The 18,609-nt window shown below is 41.5% G+C and overlaps 1 protein-coding gene across 1 annotated transcript in view; it reads left to right on the top strand.

Annotated features, from left to right (window-relative positions):
• The window catches only part of zfhx3b (zinc finger homeobox 3b), a 189,133-nt gene extending 172,463 nt beyond the window's left edge, over nucleotides 1-16,670 (top strand). The window contains exons 9-11 of the mRNA XM_059345493.1: nucleotides 2,584-2,707; nucleotides 3,253-8,844; nucleotides 9,814-16,670. Coding sequence (XP_059201476.1) covers nucleotides 2,584-2,707; nucleotides 3,253-8,844; nucleotides 9,814-11,570 — 7,473 coding nt within the window. The 3' untranslated portion in view covers nucleotides 11,571-16,670. The remainder of the gene's footprint in view (nucleotides 1-2,583; nucleotides 2,708-3,252; nucleotides 8,845-9,813) is intronic.
• The last annotated feature ends 1,939 nt before the right edge of the window (nucleotides 16,671-18,609 follow it).

Raw genomic sequence — 18,609 nt, 5'->3', positions numbered from 1 at the left:
ACACACCAGGATCAGTTATTTAAGGCTGTTCTCCTCTTTGTCTCTGCCATATGAGACATCTTTTATTAAATATGGCTTGAAAAGGCTACCTGTAAGTCTTTAGGGTAGGTGAAAAAGCATTTTGAAATCAGGAAAGTCAGGAAATTATTTCAACTCAATGAGTTATTTTTACACTCCATGCCTTAAACCTCTGGAGTCTCCAAAAGCACCAAAGCATGGCTTCTTCATCACATTCAGACCTTAAAAACAAAGCAGACCAAAAAAAGACACAAAATGAGAAGACAGAATAACCAAAAAAACCCCACAGAAGACACAAAATTACCAAAAAAAAAAGACACAAAATGACCAAAAAAAGACACAAAAAGACACAAATGACCAAAAAAGACACAAAATTACTTACAAAGACACAAAAAGACATGAAAAGGATTTTAATTATTAATTAAGTCGCTTTGGACAAAAGCGTCTGCTAAATGCCATGTAATGTAATGTAATGTAATTATGGTGTGTTTAATTTACACTGAAAGTCGAAACTTGGAGCTTGGGAAAATGTCGAAAATTCTGACATTTGTGTAGACCTTGAATGCACCATTAGCCGTAGCACACAAAACGCCCGACTGTATGTACTGCAATTCGGTGCCTCTTGCACATTCTAACGCCACTATTCCATCTTAATCATTGCGTATTTTTTATGCATTATTATAAAGGAGAATAAGGGTTCTTGGATGTTTTATTTAAGGCGTCATATTTTGACTTTTTTCTTGCAAATTCTGTGGTGGATTTCTGCTAACACATCCATATGATTTTATTTTGAAAGCTACATGTGTTTGCTTTTATTTTGAAGGCTAACACGTTCTTACCATAACACATTTTGTTGTGTTTAATTTACACTGAAAGTCTGAACTTGGAGCTTGGGAAAATGTCGAAAATTCTGACATTTGTGTAGACCTTGAACGCACCATTAGCCGCATACAAAAGGGAAAAGATGAGGGATATGTAACAGTGGAATGAATTGAAATGCAGCACGTAGAGTGAAGCTGATTACTCTGTTTGTGGAGCTAATTGAGGGAAGGTGAAAAAGACAAAGCCTCATCTTCCAACGTCTCACCCAGTTTCAACTGATGATTATTGTTACATATGAAACTGTTAATTTGTGATTTTTTTATGAAGTTTTTGGGGGGTGATGAAAGGTTATTGGAGGGGGAGACAGGAAGAAAGTTGTGTGAGAGCAGCAGGAATAAACAGAAGTTGCTGTCGTTCACACATGATTGGCTCCAACCTTTTAAGAGCTGGGGAACCTGGCTTCCTCTCTCTACTTTTTCAATCAATACTTATTCGTCCTTGAAATATTTGATTTAGAAAAGGAAAAAGGAAAAGACGTACTCCAAATTTAAAATGTCAAAATCTATTAGCAGCGGAACTGTTTTGATTTTACTGTTGTTATTAAGCTGCAGACAGTCTAATTTAGCAATTCTTTGTAAGTTGAATATTGTTTTTTTTATTATTATTATTATTATTAATTGGCACTTACAACTGTATTCCTGAGAATTGAGGGTAAGGTAGCTGGACATTTTTTTTTTCCCTTATTACAGTCGTCCTTTTTCAAGAGTTTTTTTCATTTGTCTTTTAATTGTAATACTCCCGTTTATAAAGCTTTCATCTGGCTGACGTACTGTATGACATTAGGCCCTAATTGGCTGCAGTAGAACCTAAATAACCACATGCCAAAGACTGTGAATCTTCATTAACCCTCTAAGCCTATTTTGGCCGTTTTTGAATACTTTTACACACAAAAAAATGTTTACTATACCCATATTTGGTATCCATTTTTTATTCACGTATATGATCTGACAGTTATTTTCTCAATTTAACCTACTTGACCTACTAAAATCATGAAATCTGAGTTGAAAAATTATACTATTTACTATAATAAAAGCCACAAATATGCTCAATGAACTGTTTTGGAACTTGAAAATGTATACATAAGATGCAAATATGAACATATTAAAAGGTAAACATTTAAATATAATAAAACTATATACAAAAAAGTCCCATAAAATCAGTATATTTATAGGCTTTTTTTCCTTGTTGGCTGCAACTCTTCAAAACAAACTATGTGCAAAATTACACAGAGAGCTACACCAACGCTCAAATATTTCTGTACTATTATATTAAAACTATCATATCTTTGGTTTTACATGAGCTAGGAATGTCAAATAAAAACTGGGAGAAAGTTTCAGGTCTGAACTTTGGAGTGAAGTTGATAGCAGCGCTCCATGTGACCTAGTTTTTTTTGTTAACCGTCACGTGATCTGATCAGGACGGCACCATCATAGAGAATAATATGATCATGATTGTGTTTACATATGAAGATAGTAATATACATCACAAACTCTTGTTTATGTTTAGTGTCAATAATTCTCAGTTCTATGTAAAAATATGTCTGTATTAATTATTGATCTGTCTAACCCCCGTCTTCTTGGTAACTGTCTTGTTTGTGTCTGTATCTTTAATCCAACTAAAATATTAAATAACATTATCACACAGCGAGATTATTCACACTCCTTTGTGCTTTGTTTTTTCCAGGTAACAGCATCTGAAGTTCTGCCAGCAAGCATGTTCATACCTGTACCGAGTCCAGACCGAGAGTCCCAGAGCACGCCTCACGCTACAGCCAACTCCAACTCTGAAGATACAAAGAAGCAAGCTGGTTAGTATCTGACCGGGTTAGAAATTATGGAGTTAAATCACCTTTTACCACATAAAAATCCTCCTAAATGAGCGGTAACTTATGCATTCTGTACAGAGCATATAATCATGTCTGTGTGCACAATAAATGAGATTAAACTAAATATTATCAGCATCACTAGATCTGTTTTTGCACAGACACAAGCAATAATAAGCCGGTATTTGTTATTACATAGGCTGGAGAGAAAAAAAGAACCATTATTCAGGTGTTTTTTTTTCCAAAATAATTATGCAGGTAATGGTTTCATTACATTTTTGACAGACAGCATAATGAAAGAATGCATTTTTCCTTCATCACAACAGAACAATAATCCTGCTGGTTGGTATTCATAGGCTTTGTAATTAGTCATTGCCTTTTAAAAATGTTTTTACTTTCCCAAAAGTGCTAATGCAATGAGTGCTTTAATGTCCTTTACTGACATTGCTGCTGTGGAAGAATTCAACTTTGCAAATGTATGCAGCTAATGATTCGTTCGCCTCTTTTTCGTTTTGTTTGTTTATGCACAGATGCATCAGAAGCCGATCCAGAGAAGGGGGTGTCTCTCCCAACAGAAATGGCTGAAGCTCGAAAGTCACCTCTGGAGGATCAACAGTCAGAGAAGGATGATGCCACAGGGTTCCTGTGCTGGAAGAAAGGCTGTAATCAAGTGTTCAAGTCCTCCAACTCTCTCCAGATGCACTTCAATGAAGTCCACAACAAAAGGCCGCAGCTGCCCGTTTCGGATCGCCATGTCTACAAGTACCGCTGCAACCAGTGCAGCCTGGCCTTCAAGACTGTGGAGAAGCTGCAGCTCCATTCTCAGTATCATGTGATCAGGGCGGCCACCATGTGCTGCCTCTGCCAGCGGAGCTTCAGAACGCTGCAGGCCTTGAAGAAACATCTAGAAACCAGCCACCTGGAGCTGAGTGAAGCTGATATCCAGCAGCTTTATGGGGGCTTATTGATGAACGGTGACATTATGGTGATGGGTGACCCATCCCTTGGGGAGGAGCATGGAAGTCTGGGAGAAGATGACAAAGAGGGAGATGAGAGTGACCCGGAGGAGAAACAAAGCCCAACCGGCAGCGACTCTGGTTCCCTGCTGGAAGATTCTGGATCTGAACCGAAACGTGCTTTGCCGTTCAGAAAGGGTCCCAACTTCACCATGGAGAAGTTCTTGGATCCATCTCGTCCTTTCAAGTGCACTGTCTGCAAAGAGTCTTTTACACAGAAGAACATTCTTCTGGTTCACTATAATTCTGTGTCCCACCTGCACAAGGTGAAGAGGGCTCTGCAGGAGTCCACCACCGGCCAGCCTGAGCCCACTAGCAGCCCCGACAACAAGCCATTCAAGTGCAGCACCTGTAATGTGGCGTACAGTCAGAGTTCTACTCTGGAGATCCACATGCGCTCTGTTCTACACCAGACCAAAGCTAGGGCAGCCAAACTCGAAGCAGCAGGAGGGATCCCTAGCTCTGCGAGCGCTACCGGGTCCAGCATTAGCACTTCAACATCTAGTCCAAGCCCGGCCAGCAACTCAACCACTAGCTCTACAAACCACAGCTCTTCTGGGTGTCAAACAGCTCACAGTATTCTTGGAGGAAACCACATGAGCCAGACTCACAGCATCGAAAGCCTGGGGAACTCCTCAGTGAGCTGCCATTCCTCCCCATCTGAGAACCATGAAGTAAAAAAGTCTAAATATTCCGACATGCTGTCTGCAAGGGGACAACAACAACAGCAACAACAACAGCAACAGCAGCAGCAGCAGCAACAACAGCAGCAGCAGCAGCAGCAGCAACAACAACAGCTTCAGCAACAACAGCAATTGGCTCAGGCTCAGGCCCAAGCTCAAGCCCAGCTTCAGCAGGAGCTGCAGCAGCAGACGGCTCTTCTACAATCACAGCTATTCAACCCAGCACTTCTGCAGCACTTCCCCATGACAACGGATGCACTTCTCCCCCTGCAGCAGCAGCAGTTGCTGTTCCCTTTCTACATCCCTGGAGCAGAATTTCAGCTGAACCCGGAGATCAGCCTCAGTAACTCAGCACTTGGCCTGGCAGGATCCTCCACCTCCTCGCTGCTGGAAGATCTAAAGAACTCAGCCCAGCAGGCCCAACAGAGTTGCTTGCAGCAGCAGTTGATGCATCACCATCTTCAGCAGCAACATCAACAACAACAGCAGCAACAGCAGCAGCAACAACAGCAGCAGCAGGCTCAGGCTCAGGCTCAGGCCCAGGCTCAGGGGCAGATGGCACTGCTGCAGCAGAGCGCCGCTCTCCTCCAACAGGCGGAAAAAAAGCAGAGAAGTTCCTCGTCTCACAATGAGAAAGAGAGAGAGCTACAAAGAGAGAAGGGCACAAGTGAAAAAAATGAGGAATATGTTAACAAAGAATCTACAGACGCTAAGCCAAGAGAAAAGAAGGAAATCCAGCATATTTCAATAAATATGAACCACGACTCTGGCTTGCCTCCACCAAGGATTGCTTCAGATGCTCGAGGAAATGCAACCAAAGCCCTGCTGGAAAATTTTGGTTTTGAGTTAGTAATTCAGTACAATGAAAATAAACAGAAAGCCCAGAAAAAGTCAGCTGGACCGACGGGATCAAGTGGCCCAGGTGGGATAACAAGAGTGGTGGACCCCATTGAGGGATTAGACAAACTGGAATGTGAAGCCTGTGGCAAGCTGTTTTCAAACATCCTGATTCTTAAGAGTCACCAGGAGCATATCCACCAGGCCTTCTTTCCATTTCGATCCCTGGAGAGATTTGCCAAGGAATACAGAGAACAATATGATAAACTCTATCCACTGAGACCCCCTACACCAGAGGCTGCTCCCGCTCCTCCGCAGCCTCCTCCTCCACCCCCGCCTCCACCTCCTCCACCCCAAAGAGCTCCCACACCAAATATTCCTGTCTCCGCTGCCTCGCTCACACCTCCAACTGTTCCTACCCCACAGCCACAAGTTCAAATGGCACAGATTCCCATGCCGATGGATTTGCCGCTCTTCTCGCCGCTCATGATGCAGTCCATGTCTCTGCAGTCGTTGCCGCCTCAGCTGCAGTCTGTGGAGCCAAGCCTGGCCTCAGACCTGGCCCAGCTCTACCAACAGCAGCTCACACCAGCCATGCTGCAGCAACAGCAGAACAAGAGGCCGAGGACACGCATCACGGACGACCAGCTTCGGGTCCTGCGACAGTACTTTGATATCAACAATTCGCCAAATGAGGAGCAGATAAAAGAGATGGCGGACAAGTCAGGGCTACCGCAAAAAGTCATAAAGCACTGGTTCAGAAACACTCTCTTCAAAGAGCGACAGCGCAACAAAGACTCGCCTTACAATTTCAATAATCCACCAACCACGACTCTAGAAGACACAAAAATTGACTCTAAACCTCCTTCCCCCGAACCTATGAAACATGAAATGTATGGAAGTAAGAGATCATCCCGGACTAGATTTACTGACTACCAGCTGAGAGTGCTGCAAGACTTCTTCGATGCCAACGCTTACCCTAAAGATGATGAATTTGAACAGCTCTCCAACCTCCTGAGCCTCCCCACTCGTGTTATTGTCGTGTGGTTCCAAAATGCTCGCCAGAAGGCCAGGAAAAACTATGAAAACCAGGGCGAGGGGGTGAAAGACGGCGAAAGACGAGAATTGTCAAATGATCGCTATATCCGCACCTCGAACCTGAACTACCAGTGCAAGAAATGCAGTCTGGTGTTCCAGCGTATATTTGATCTAATAAAACACCAAAAGAAGCTGTGTTACAAAGATGAAGACGAGGAAGGACAGTATGACAGCCAAAATGAGGATTCAGGGGATTATTCCAACGAATGTTATACTCCCTCTGGGTCTTCCTGTCACACCCCAATGCCCTCCTCTTCAAGCCTCTGCCCACTCCCACCCTCCACTTCAGCGTTCTCACACCTCCCATCCGCTGAGAAAGAGGAGGCATCACCAGCATCCACCTCGAACCTCTACGACGAGAAGCCCAAGCAGTTACCGGAAATTTCTGCCGATCCACGAGAAAACCAAACCTCTATTAAGCAGGAAGTTGTGCATCAACCCCAGTCGGAGGCACAGCACCATAGACCCCAAAGAGAAGAGAAGATTCAAACGATTTCCAAGCCCATGAAACACTCATCTCCTTCCTTCTCTCAGCAACAACAGCAGTGTGGTCCCTCCGCCTCCCAGACAAGCCAGGCCTCATCGCAAAGCCCTCACATGAGCCTCAACGCACACCTGACCTCTGCCACACAACAACTGGCACAACAGATGATCCCGTATCAGTGTGAGCAGTGCAAGATTGGCTTCCCTTCCTTTGAGCACTGGCAGGAACACCAGCAATTACACTTCCTTTCTGTGCAAAATCAATTTATCCACCCTCAATTCCTAGACCGTCCAATTGATATGTCTTTCATGCTTTTCGATCCCAGCAATCCTCTCCTGGCGAGTCAGCTACTCTCTGGGGCAATGCCACAGATTCCCAGCAGCTCTGCCACCTCTCCGTCCACCCCCACCTCCACCATGAACTCCCTCAAGAGGAAGTTAGAGGAGAAAGCCGGCACAAGCCCGGGAGAGAACGACAGCACAAACAGCGGAGAAGAGCCACAGAGAGACAAGCGGCTCAGGACCACCATCACACCTGAGCAGCTCGAGATCCTTTACCAGAAGTATTTATTAGATTCAAACCCTACACGCAAAATGCTCGACCACATTGCTCACGAGGTGGGGTTGAAAAAGAGAGTGGTGCAAGTGTGGTTCCAAAACACTAGAGCTAGAGAGAGAAAAGGGCAGTTTAGAGCCGTAGGGCCGGCTCAAGCTCATCGAAGGTGCCCTTTTTGTCGAGCTCTCTTCAAAGCAAAAACTGCCCTCGAAGCACACATTCGTTCCCGTCACTGGCATGAAGCCAAACGTGCCGGATATAATTTAGCTCTCAGTGGTATGCTACCTGAACAGGAGGGGATGCAAATAAAAATAGATGCTCTAGAGACGGCAAGTTACTCCCAGCTGGCCCCGACGAACAGCGATGGACAAAGCTCCTCTATGTCTCCAGTAAACAAATGCCTGGATTTATCTCCCCGGGCTCTCCTGAGCCCTTCATCTATCAAAGTTGAGGGAATGGAGGACTTTGAGAGCGCCACCATGTCGTCTGTGAACCTCAGCTTTGATCACAGCAAACTGGACAATGATGACTGCTCTTCTGTGAACACGGCCATCACTGATACGACCACAGGTGATGAGGCCAACGCTGATAATGACAGTGCTGATGCAAAGCACAGCCAACTTAGCGCCGATTACCTGTCTAAGTCTGGGGGCACGGTCCCCATCCTTGAAACTGATGACCAGATGTCCTCAGGGCTGGTTAGCCCTGCAACAAGCTATTACGCTAAGGACTACGAGAATGAACATATAATTGACCACAGCGAGACGTCCAGCCTGGCGGACCCCTGCTCACCGAGCCCCGGAGCCTCAGGTACCAGGAGCATCGACAGCGGAGATCGACCTGGCCAAAAGCGCTTCCGAACCCAGATGACGAATCTCCAGCTGAAAGTGTTGAAATCCTGCTTTAACGACTACAGGACGCCCACCATGCTGGAGTGTGAGGTACTTGGCAATGACATTGGACTTCCAAAGAGAGTCGTTCAGGTGTGGTTTCAAAATGCCCGTGCCAAGGAGAAAAAGGCAAAGCTCAACATGGCCAAGCACTTCGGAATAAATCAGACATCCTACGAGGGGCCGAAGACTGAATGCACTTTGTGTGGTGTCAAGTACAGTGCTCGCCTCTCTGTTCGTGATCACATTTTCTCCCAGCAACACATTCACAAGGTGAAGGATACCATTGGCAGCCAGATCGATAAGGAGAAAGAATACTTTGACCCCGCCACTGTCCGCCAACTTATGGCCCAGCAAGAGATGGACCGCATTAAGAAGGCCAATGAAGTTTTAGGACTGGCACAGCAGCAGGCCATGCAGCAGCAGGGTTTGTTTGATAACCCTGCAATGCAAGCTCTGAATCTCCAGTCTGCTTATCCAAATCTGCAAGGCATCCCACCTGTCCTTTTGCCAGGGGTTGGCAGCCCCTCTCTCTCCAGCTTTAACTCATCGAATTCAGGTACGTCATCAATTGGATTACTTATCACTTAATTAACAGCTAACGTTTGATGTGCAGGTGTGTTTTTCAACTGGAATGCAACGATAGGGCTGTTTCCACTGCCGGGCAATACCCGGAATGAGGCGGGTCTCACCTGCCAAAACGCCCCTAGTTTGAATACGGAGCGCTTCTGTCTGGACTTTTTTAGTTCCTTTTAAAGAGCAGGGTATTTTTTCTTCCCTGAAAACAGCCTCGTTGCTGATTGGATAGATCGCTAAGCAGGATGTGACGTAGTACTCTACACAACAACAATACACACCATTTGTAAAAGCCGGCGAAGCAGTGTTCCCTTCTTAGGGACTTTGTTGCTAAATTTAGCGACTTTTCAGACCCGCTTAGCGACTATTTTTCAAGAAAGCGACTGGTGACAAATCCAGCTCGTTAAGAAGAGCCTCCATTAGCAACAGTTAGCTAACAGTTAGCTCTGTAGCAGTACAGTGTGCAAGTGCTGCTGCTGCAGGAGGTGTTCACTTAGCGATCTCTGTTTGTTTACAACAAGCACCGAACACTCTGTGCACAGTTAGCGATGCCGGTTAATTCACAATCACTATGTTTATGATAAGTGGAGACTCTGTGCATAATAAGCCATGCTGCTTTCAGCTGCTGATGTGCACAGTTACCGACGGCAAAAACCATATGTCACCTCCGGAGTCTCTAAATCCCTCTGGGGGCTAACTTGTCGTCGAAACACGACTTAACTAACCAACTACAGTTATCAGCTACAGGACTGTGCTTAAATGTAAAATCTGGTGACAGTAGTTTAGAACACACATCAAGTGAACACATGGCTCACTCTGAAAATGATTGTTTGATTGTTATTAATCTTTTCTGTGTGTGTATTATCTCATTATGTCATTATTATCATTAATATCATCAAAGAAATACACCTATTCATTCTTAATTCTTTCTCTGTATTTGAAACATTTCCAGCTTTAACTCCTCCAAAACCTTCAAACCTCCTGAACATGCCTGGTGCCAGTGTTCCCTCACCTAGCCTTCCCACATCCGGATTACCCAACAAGCCTCCCTCCTCATCGTCTGTCGCCGCGTCCAGCCCCGCCCAGACCAACACATCTGCTTCCCACTCCAGCCCCACCTCCACATCCAACTCCACTTCTTCAACCGCCCAGTTCGGCTCCCGGCCTGAACCCCCCAAAGAACGTGACGGCGAGAGGGTAAGGGAGAAGGAGAAGTCCAAGGAGAAGACGGAGAAACCCTCGACCCCGTCATCGACTGGAAGCACCCCTGCCCCGTCCACTTCTGCTGCCAGCGCCAAGAAGGAGAAACCGGACACGGCTGTACCTGCCACCTCCATGCCCACACCTGGCATGGAGTACGTGGTAGACCCTGCCCAGCTTCAGGCTCTGCAGGCCGCTTTGGCGTCGGACCCTACAGCTCTCCTCACAAACCAGTTCCTGCCCTACTTCATGCCTGGCTTTTCCCCGTATTACACCCCTCAGATCCCTGGGGCTCTCCAAGGGGGCTACCTGCAACCGATGTACGGTATGGAAAGTCTCTTCCCTTACAACCCAGCATTGTCACAAGCACTGATGGGCCTGTCTCCAGGGTCCCTGCTGCAGCATTACCAGCAATATCAGCAGAGTTTGCAGGAGGCACTACAGCAGCAGCAGCGGCAGCTTCAGCAGATCCAGCAACCCAAGGCGAGCCAAACTCCAGTTCCCCCTCAATCCTTGGGGGATCGCAAAGAATCCGCCAAAGATCCAGCGAAAACAGACGAGCAAAAGGGCAAATCCCATAGCGAACCCCCCACTTCGTCCTCCTCTTCGTCCTCCTCCTCCTCTCATAATAAAGTACCCTCCGAGCAGAAAGAGATGGATGGCAAAGCTGTGGACCCCCATCTAGACCAGTACATCGTCCCCAAGGTGCAGAGTAAACTGGCATGCCGCAAGTGTCAAGCAGTTTTCACCAAGGAAGAAGCAGCTATTACCCACCTTAAATCTAACTGTTTTTTCGGTCAGTCTGTGGCAAACCTGCAAGAGATGTTGCTGCGTGTCCCTGGTGGCGTAGGTGCCGGGGCTGGAGGTCTCTACGACTGCCTGGCTTGTGACACTACGTTGGATGGGGAGAAAGCACTCAGTCAACACCTGGAATCGGCATTGCACAAACACAGAACAATCAAGCGATCAGCCAGAAATGCCAAAGAGCACGCTACTAGTTTATTACCTCACTCTTCAGCCTGCTTCCCCAATCCGAACACCGCATCTACCTCGCAGTCTGCCACTCATCCCATCAGCAGCCCCCCTCCCCCGCCAACAACATCAGCCACCATGCCATCCTCTGCTGTCTCCTCCTCCTCCTCCTCCTCCTCTTCCTCCTCCTCGACCAACCCACTCAACACCACAGCTGCCGGCAAACCATGGCCCCAGGCCCCTTTCTCCAGAGCTTTAGCTGGGAAGCCCAATGCCAGTCCCTCCTCTTCTTCCTCCTCTTTTCCTCCAATGTCCTCACCTTCAACGGTTACCTCAAGTTCATTGAGCACCTCAGGAGTTCAGACCTCGATACCAACAGACGTCTTTACCGACGAGTCTGACTCTGACAGCAGTCAGAAGTCAGCAGACAGGCTTGGCGGGACGGCGGAGGAGCCGCAGCAGCCTGGCTTTGTCAAAGACAGTAGTAGTTGTAGTAGTAATCTTGCTAGTGTAGGAACAGACTCCATCAGATTGTAAAAGAGCTTTCGGTGATGGACAATATTTAAAAAACACTAAAAAAAAGACAAAAAAAAATCACAAATGGAAAAAAACATAAAAAGCAGCAATGTTAAAAATACATTAAAAGTATACAAACCAATTTCAGAAAAAGATGTGTAAAGACTAACTGCAATTCCAAAGCTTGTAACCAAAAATTTAAATGTTAGTGGATTGTTTTCCCATATCAACATGCTGGTTTTCGTTTTTTTCGTTTTTTTTGTTTTTGTTTTTATTCAACTGAAATACATGCATACTAATATATGAGAATAGAAAAGATTGCTGCAGTTATGTTTTGGGTAATGGTAGAGGAATGCTGTACTGTATGGCAATGGACTGCCTCAAAGTTGACAAAACGGCCCAAGAACCCTTTTGAAGAAATACAAGTCAACAAGCTGTCCCTTTGTTTTGTAATAATTTCTACTTAATAGCACAGTCACAAAAAGCCAGTATGTACTGTATGGGAGAATAGTCTATCAGTTTTCTTGCTATTTAAGCATTCAGATACCAATGGCTTGCAAAAGTAAAAGAATAATGTAATGTCTATTTTATTCTCAGGTCAACAGCTCACAGATGTTTTTTTTTCTGTTACAGAAATCCATGTTTTACACCTTTTGTTTCCAACAGGAGATAAGCATTTTTTCTTTTGTTAATAACAGAAAGTTTTAAGTTAAATGAAAATTTAATAAGGCATTGTTTCTGGGCATTCAAAAAGGGTTAAATGATTTGCTGATTTTAACATTGGAAATCCTTTTAAAGACGGGCGGGTAGGGGGGAGGGGATCACAATTCCATTATACCCAGACAAGGAGAGCATTGCAGACATTAATAACGGGCGATAAAAAGAGTTTTGATTAAAAAAAAAACAACCTGTATTTATGATAGATATGAACATTTTTGGTGTTGAGTAGATTGTTGCATTGGAAATGAATTTAAACAGTATGGTAGGTTGAAAAAAACTTTGTGTACATTTAGCTTTTGTATTGTCCAACTTTAAGACGCTTCATTTGATGTTGTCTTGGTCATTCCGATAGACTAGATTATGGACAGGTAATTTATCTCAACTTTGTTTCTGTCTTATTCTCAACTTCTTGAGAAACATTCACCCAAATGCCCCTCCTGACAAGGCAGGATCCTCTTTTAGAATTATTTAAATTTTATGGTTTGGTTGGCGTGGCGCTAACCAAAACAAAAAAGATCCTGGGTGAAATATTGAAAGTTTTATTTTATTTAATTTTTGTGTTACCTTTGTGCACTTATCACTGTCTGACTCCTATTTCTCACTCTACTTGTTCCTCTCTTCGCACTTATTTTTCTCTGCTCTCCTGTGTTTGTAGATATGTACACTACAAAGCAGGTCTTTTGTTCTTCATGTAGTGTGGCTACAGTCTTTATTTTCATTTTGACATTTTTGTTGTCATAAATGAAAATGAAAAAAGAATACTAATAATAATTCTCACGCTTTAAGACAAAAAGAAAATCCAAAGACTAAACACTTTTCACCATTGGTGCATAAATATGAGAAAAGAGGCTTCTTTATACTTGAGAATTTGTTGCTGTTTTTAGAGGAAAGAAAACAAAGTTTTAAAAGATAAAGGAGTACGCATCAGAGTTGCCGTTTTTGCTTCTTTGCAAGCAAACAGGTGGCTTTTTTACGTAAATACCAAAAACCAAAAAGGGCCCTTGTCCTTGCATTGTGGAGTAGCACCGTTACAGAGCCATTGCAGTTTGTAAGATAGAGGTTATTAATCTTTGTTTGACTTTTTGTCACATTCAAATGTCCATTTTTTTTTAAAGAAAAATGTATAAGGTCTGGTCTTCAAGGACATACGTTTTGCTGCTAATGTAGAATTTTGAAAGAAAAAAAAAAAGTACCTAGATGCATGCTCATTTTGCTTTTGGCTAAGCTTTAACTAAAAACAAACAATAAACCAATTTCTTGCCTCTTGCAACACCCTTTTTTTTTTTTTTCCTTCTTCTTGTTGCAAAAACGGAACTTTGAAGACTGTGAATATATGTTCCAAAGGACATTTTGCCGTTTTTTTTTCTTCTTCTTTTTGAACAGACCAATGTTTAAAGCCAATGATCTATAACGTTTGTAAAGAAACAGTGCATTCCAAATATCACGATGGATTTTTCTTAAGCAAGGACTGATCCTATTTCATCGAATTGCTTTCAATTGTCACAATCTATTTTTTTTTTTGCCTCATTTTTAAAGTGACTGTAAAACTGTTGTGTAAATTTTTTGCATCATTGGTTGCTGAACAACGTGACCTCCATTATGTCATTTTGTGCTGGCATGGAACATTGCTGAGAATCCTCCATCCAGTCAAGGTTGTTGCTCACTTGTTAAAGCAAGTAATAGTGGTTACCAAAAAATGTATATAATACATCTGGTACTGATGCGTCTCATAGGTTTAGTAACATTTATGCCAGTCAACATACAACTAGTCTCAGAGGGAAATAATGGCTGTTTTGAGGTGTCGTTGCCCCCCTTTGTTGGGAAATCCACCAGTGACTTGTCCCACGTGTCTGCAGGGTGCCACTTCCACGCTTTTTAGATTACAGGTTCTGAAGGGACATCTTCATTCCAAAGCATTATTTCTGGAAAAAGTAGGAGGTTTTTTGAAGATGTCCCTTGATTTCAAATAGCAAAGGATGCTTTCATGTCCAAAGACGTCACCCACTTCATTTTATTGCAATGGAAATGGAAATGGATGTGCATAGGTACCCCCCAAACCCTCTCACTGAACGCAAACTTTTATTTAAAAAAAAAAAAACAAACCAAAACGTATTTAAATTTCTGAAGCTTAACTTTTTGGCCACTATTGTATAGTCGATACTATATTCGCCCTAATAACAAACACAAGGCACAACAATCTCAGAAGTGTGTTGAAAGTGCTTCGTCTTGCAGAGAGCGGTTTAATTTGGTGTTAGTAGTAGTAAAAAAAAAAAAAGAGATTTTTTTTGGTCTGCAAGCTTCTCTAAAGTCCAGTTCCCTAAACGAAACAAAAAAACTGAAAAAATAACTGTTCACATGTACTTTCTTATTTTGGAAAATTCTTAAGTTGTACAGTTTTCTCAAATATGTTTGCTTTATTTTAATTTTCAGACAATGTCAGACATGTATTGTTATTTTCTTATAAGTATTTGTATTTTATTTTAGTTCCTGTATATTTACTTTTTATCATAAATTAACACTAGCTTTAATTTGAATTGCTGAAATTAAGAAACAAAAACAAAAAATATGACCTGGCCACTTTATGGTGTGATAATGTTCTTTATATTCATTGTCTCGATAATACTGTTTGCTCTCTTATTTCCAAAGTGTAATCTTTTTTGGGCTCTTTTGTGGAAGATAAAGTTGACGTCTCCACATCAGATTCAGCCAGCATGGACTGTGTGTGTGTGTGTATGTGTGTGTGTGTGTATGTTTGCGTGTGTGTGTGTGTGTTTCATAAGAGCCAGCATCAATTCAATTTTTTTCTTGTTTGCCTTTTATTTTTTTATATGTTACACACCAAAACAAACTGAACCACAAAGCTGGATTATGAATAACTTTAAATTTAGAAGAAAAAAAAAAATCCATTTTTAAAGATCTGAAACGATACCGAAGCACTGAGCAGTTTTTACTTTGATTGAATTTATGAATGTGGCCAAAGCTTTATGCAGTTGAAACAAAAAGAAAAAAAAAGTTACAAGTTGTGCCCCAGATAAGTGTATATTTTATTGTGGCACAAAAACGCTATCGTGGATCCACTGGATCCACTGACTTACATTGGGATACTTGATTTTGATGGACATTTACAAAGAGAGAGATAAAGACAAGGTTTTGCTGTAGAGGTCATCTTTTGCCCACTGTGAAAACGAACGTGTACCTGTATACAGATATAGATATATTTAAAACAAGACATCAACTTTTTTTTTTTTTTTCTTTTCTTGGTTTGTTTTCGAGATGAAGAAGGAATGAAAGAGGAAAAAAGGACTCTGGGAAAAACTTTGGAGATCTCGTTTAGGAGGACAAGAGAGGCTGTGGGCACACCAAAACTGGGCATGGGAGCCAATGGCAGGCTCAAAAAACAGCTTTAAAACCACCTCCTTATTTGATTACTGACAACTCTGTAATGGGAATGGACTCTGGAACCAATGGACATGTGTGACACAGAGAAAGAGAGGAAAGTCCTTAGATGAAACTGAACTTAAGTGGCTCCAGCTGCCTCTTTCTCCTTTCTGTCTGTCTCTTTTTTTTTTTTTTTTCCTCTCCTCCAGCTCTGCCTCTGCTTCTGCTCTTTGATGGACATTTTCCAAATTTCAGGACAGGATGGACAGACATGCTTGCTTCATTTTCTCCCAGTTCATGTTGCTACCCGTTTCATTTCCTTGTGCTTGTCTCTGGTTGACAAGTTAAGCTCTCCAGTCAAATGGCGGCTCACCCCTCTCTCTGTTGATTACATAATCTAAAGAGAGAGAAATGAATAGCAGAGAGAGGGGACGGGTTCTCCAAGCTGCTGTCATTCTTAAAGAGGCAGTTACACTAAAAAAAAGCGTATTAACCAAAATTAACAACCAAACTAACAACCAAACAACCATTTGCTCCAACTTCAAAGATGAACTGTTACTTGGAGCTCTCTGTTCCTTTTGTGACTTCTGGTGCCACAATGTTTTTTTATGCTTTTAGTTTTTCTTTTTGTTTCCTTGAATTACTCCTCCTTCGAGCCTCATAAGCATGGCTCTGTGGCTCCAGGCAGCCCATCCGAGGGTAGAAAAAAACAGCCTTGCAATGTACAAAAAAGAGCAAGTTAAACCAAAAATGTTGTTCTTGATGTCTTTTCTATACTGTAGTCTTGTTAGCTTTTTTGTTACTGTAATTATATGATGAAGATTTCCAAACTGTACCAAATTACATGGAAACTAACATACATACAACCACATGGAACTTCAGACTTTTAAAGAAACTTTTGTCACAAAACCTTGTTGTCCTAGTTAAGTTGATTGTAGATGGTAATTGAATATACTCCTTTGAAAATATTTCATCAAGTATGTTTCTTGCTCATTGTGATACATTAAAAAAGTATGAGCATAAGTTGCCCTGGTGTGGACTCGTCTTTGAGCTTTGTGGGGTTTTATTACTTGCTGACTGAAGAAAATAGTGACTGATTTCCTCCTGTTTATTATTTTTACAGGTTTAAGAATTAAAACTTTTACTAGCCTGTGTTTAAATCAGGATAACAATGCAAAAATGGTGTCTAGAAATCAGATAAAAAGACTAAATCTGAGGGAAATGATCTTGCTGCATGGACAGATAATTTACCTTGACAAGATTTCTTAAATCAAGATTATTAAATCTAGAAATAAGCATGTTTGAAAGCTTATAATAAGAAATTAATTCTTAAAACATGATGAATTATCTAACACTTCTAAATATTGCAGTTCATTGCTGGTTGCAGCTTTAATTTTATCTCTTTTGTGCATTTTTTGGTAATTTTTTTGACCAAAAGAAGATGTAAAAAGACACAAAATTTGACATGTCATAGTTTGTGTCTAGTTTTCATTTATTTGCCTTTTATTATTGTCTTTATTATTATTTGTGTATGTATGTTATTTGTTACTATGAAAATTGACAATGAAAATGTTTTGAAAAAAAAGACACAAAATGACCAAAAAATGACACAAAAAAGACCAAAAAAAGACACAAAAAAGACACAAAAAGACAAAAAAAAGACACAAAATGACCAAAAGACCAAAAAAAGACACAAAAAGACTTAAACATTTCTGGACATCTAGACATTTTCCATGGTTTTCTTGATAATGATTTTGCTTTTTTGTTTTTTTAAGAAAACCATGGAAAATGGCTAGATAAACGGCCCATCAAATTGGAATAAAATCTTTTTTTTTTACCTCTTTCCATGAAATGATTGTGACAATGTCATTTATTCTTGACAGATAAAGTGTTTATCTTCTCAAAACTTTATTAATCAATCTCTTCCAAACATATGACAATGAAAGTGAAACCGCAATTAATAGAGGATTGTGTCTGAAAATGTTATTATTTCAAATTTATGGGCGAACTTGTAGATATATACCCTGACACTATACACTGCAAAAAAGGTGTTTAGTCTAAAACCAGATCAAACAGTAAATCTGAGGGAAATGATCTTGCTGCATGGACAGATAATTTACCTTGACAAGATTTCTTAAATTAAGATTATTAAATCTAGAAATAAGCATGTTGAACACTTAAAATAAGAAATTAACTCTTAAAACAAGATAAATTAAAGCTGCAAGCAGCGATTAATATAGATTATTTCTAGCTTTTACAATCTTAATTTAAGAAATCTTGTCAAGGTAAATTATCTGTCCATGCAGCAAGATCATTTCCCTCAGATTTACTGTTTTTATCTTGTTTTTAGACACTCCTTTGTTGCAGCGCAATCATTGTACATTCACGAGAAAAACAGATAAAATAACACAAAAGAATTCAGTGTATGTTGCAAAATTGTTGTGCAATTATGTGAGTTATTTTCTATCATTATGTTGTGCTACTAAACTCCACTACTCAGCCTGATAGTCTTTATTTAAGACACTATCAGTAAAGAACAAATCTGCTCCAGTAACACAGTGGCAGGTTTGGAAAACTGTACCCAAAGCAATCCACAACATTTTTCGTTTTCTAGAATCCATGTGCAAATTTCAAGCTTGCAACAAATAAGCTCAAGGCTGCATATCATTACACTGTTTAATTTATTTCTCTCAGGTCAGTTCTTTTTTATATTTTACATGCATACAAAGCTGAAAACTCTGTCTCTAAAAAATGAAGCATGCATTCTCTCTAATGGCCAGCAGGAGGCGACTCTACTGGATGCAAAAAGAAGTCAGATTGTATGGAAGAAAATAATAAAATAGAAAATAATGCTACGTCTCACTTGATTTAATGCCTCAGGAAACATTTATCTAATTAGTTTATGGTTTCCTGTTTTTTATTATTACAGGTTAAGAATGAACCCATTTACTACCCTGTGTTT

Source organism: Centropristis striata, chromosome 2 (genome assembly GCF_030273125.1).
Source record: "Centropristis striata isolate RG_2023a ecotype Rhode Island chromosome 2, C.striata_1.0, whole genome shotgun sequence".
NCBI classification, from domain to species: domain Eukaryota; kingdom Metazoa; phylum Chordata; class Actinopteri; order Perciformes; family Serranidae; genus Centropristis; species Centropristis striata.
This window is presented reverse-complemented; position numbering and strand designations above follow the sequence as displayed.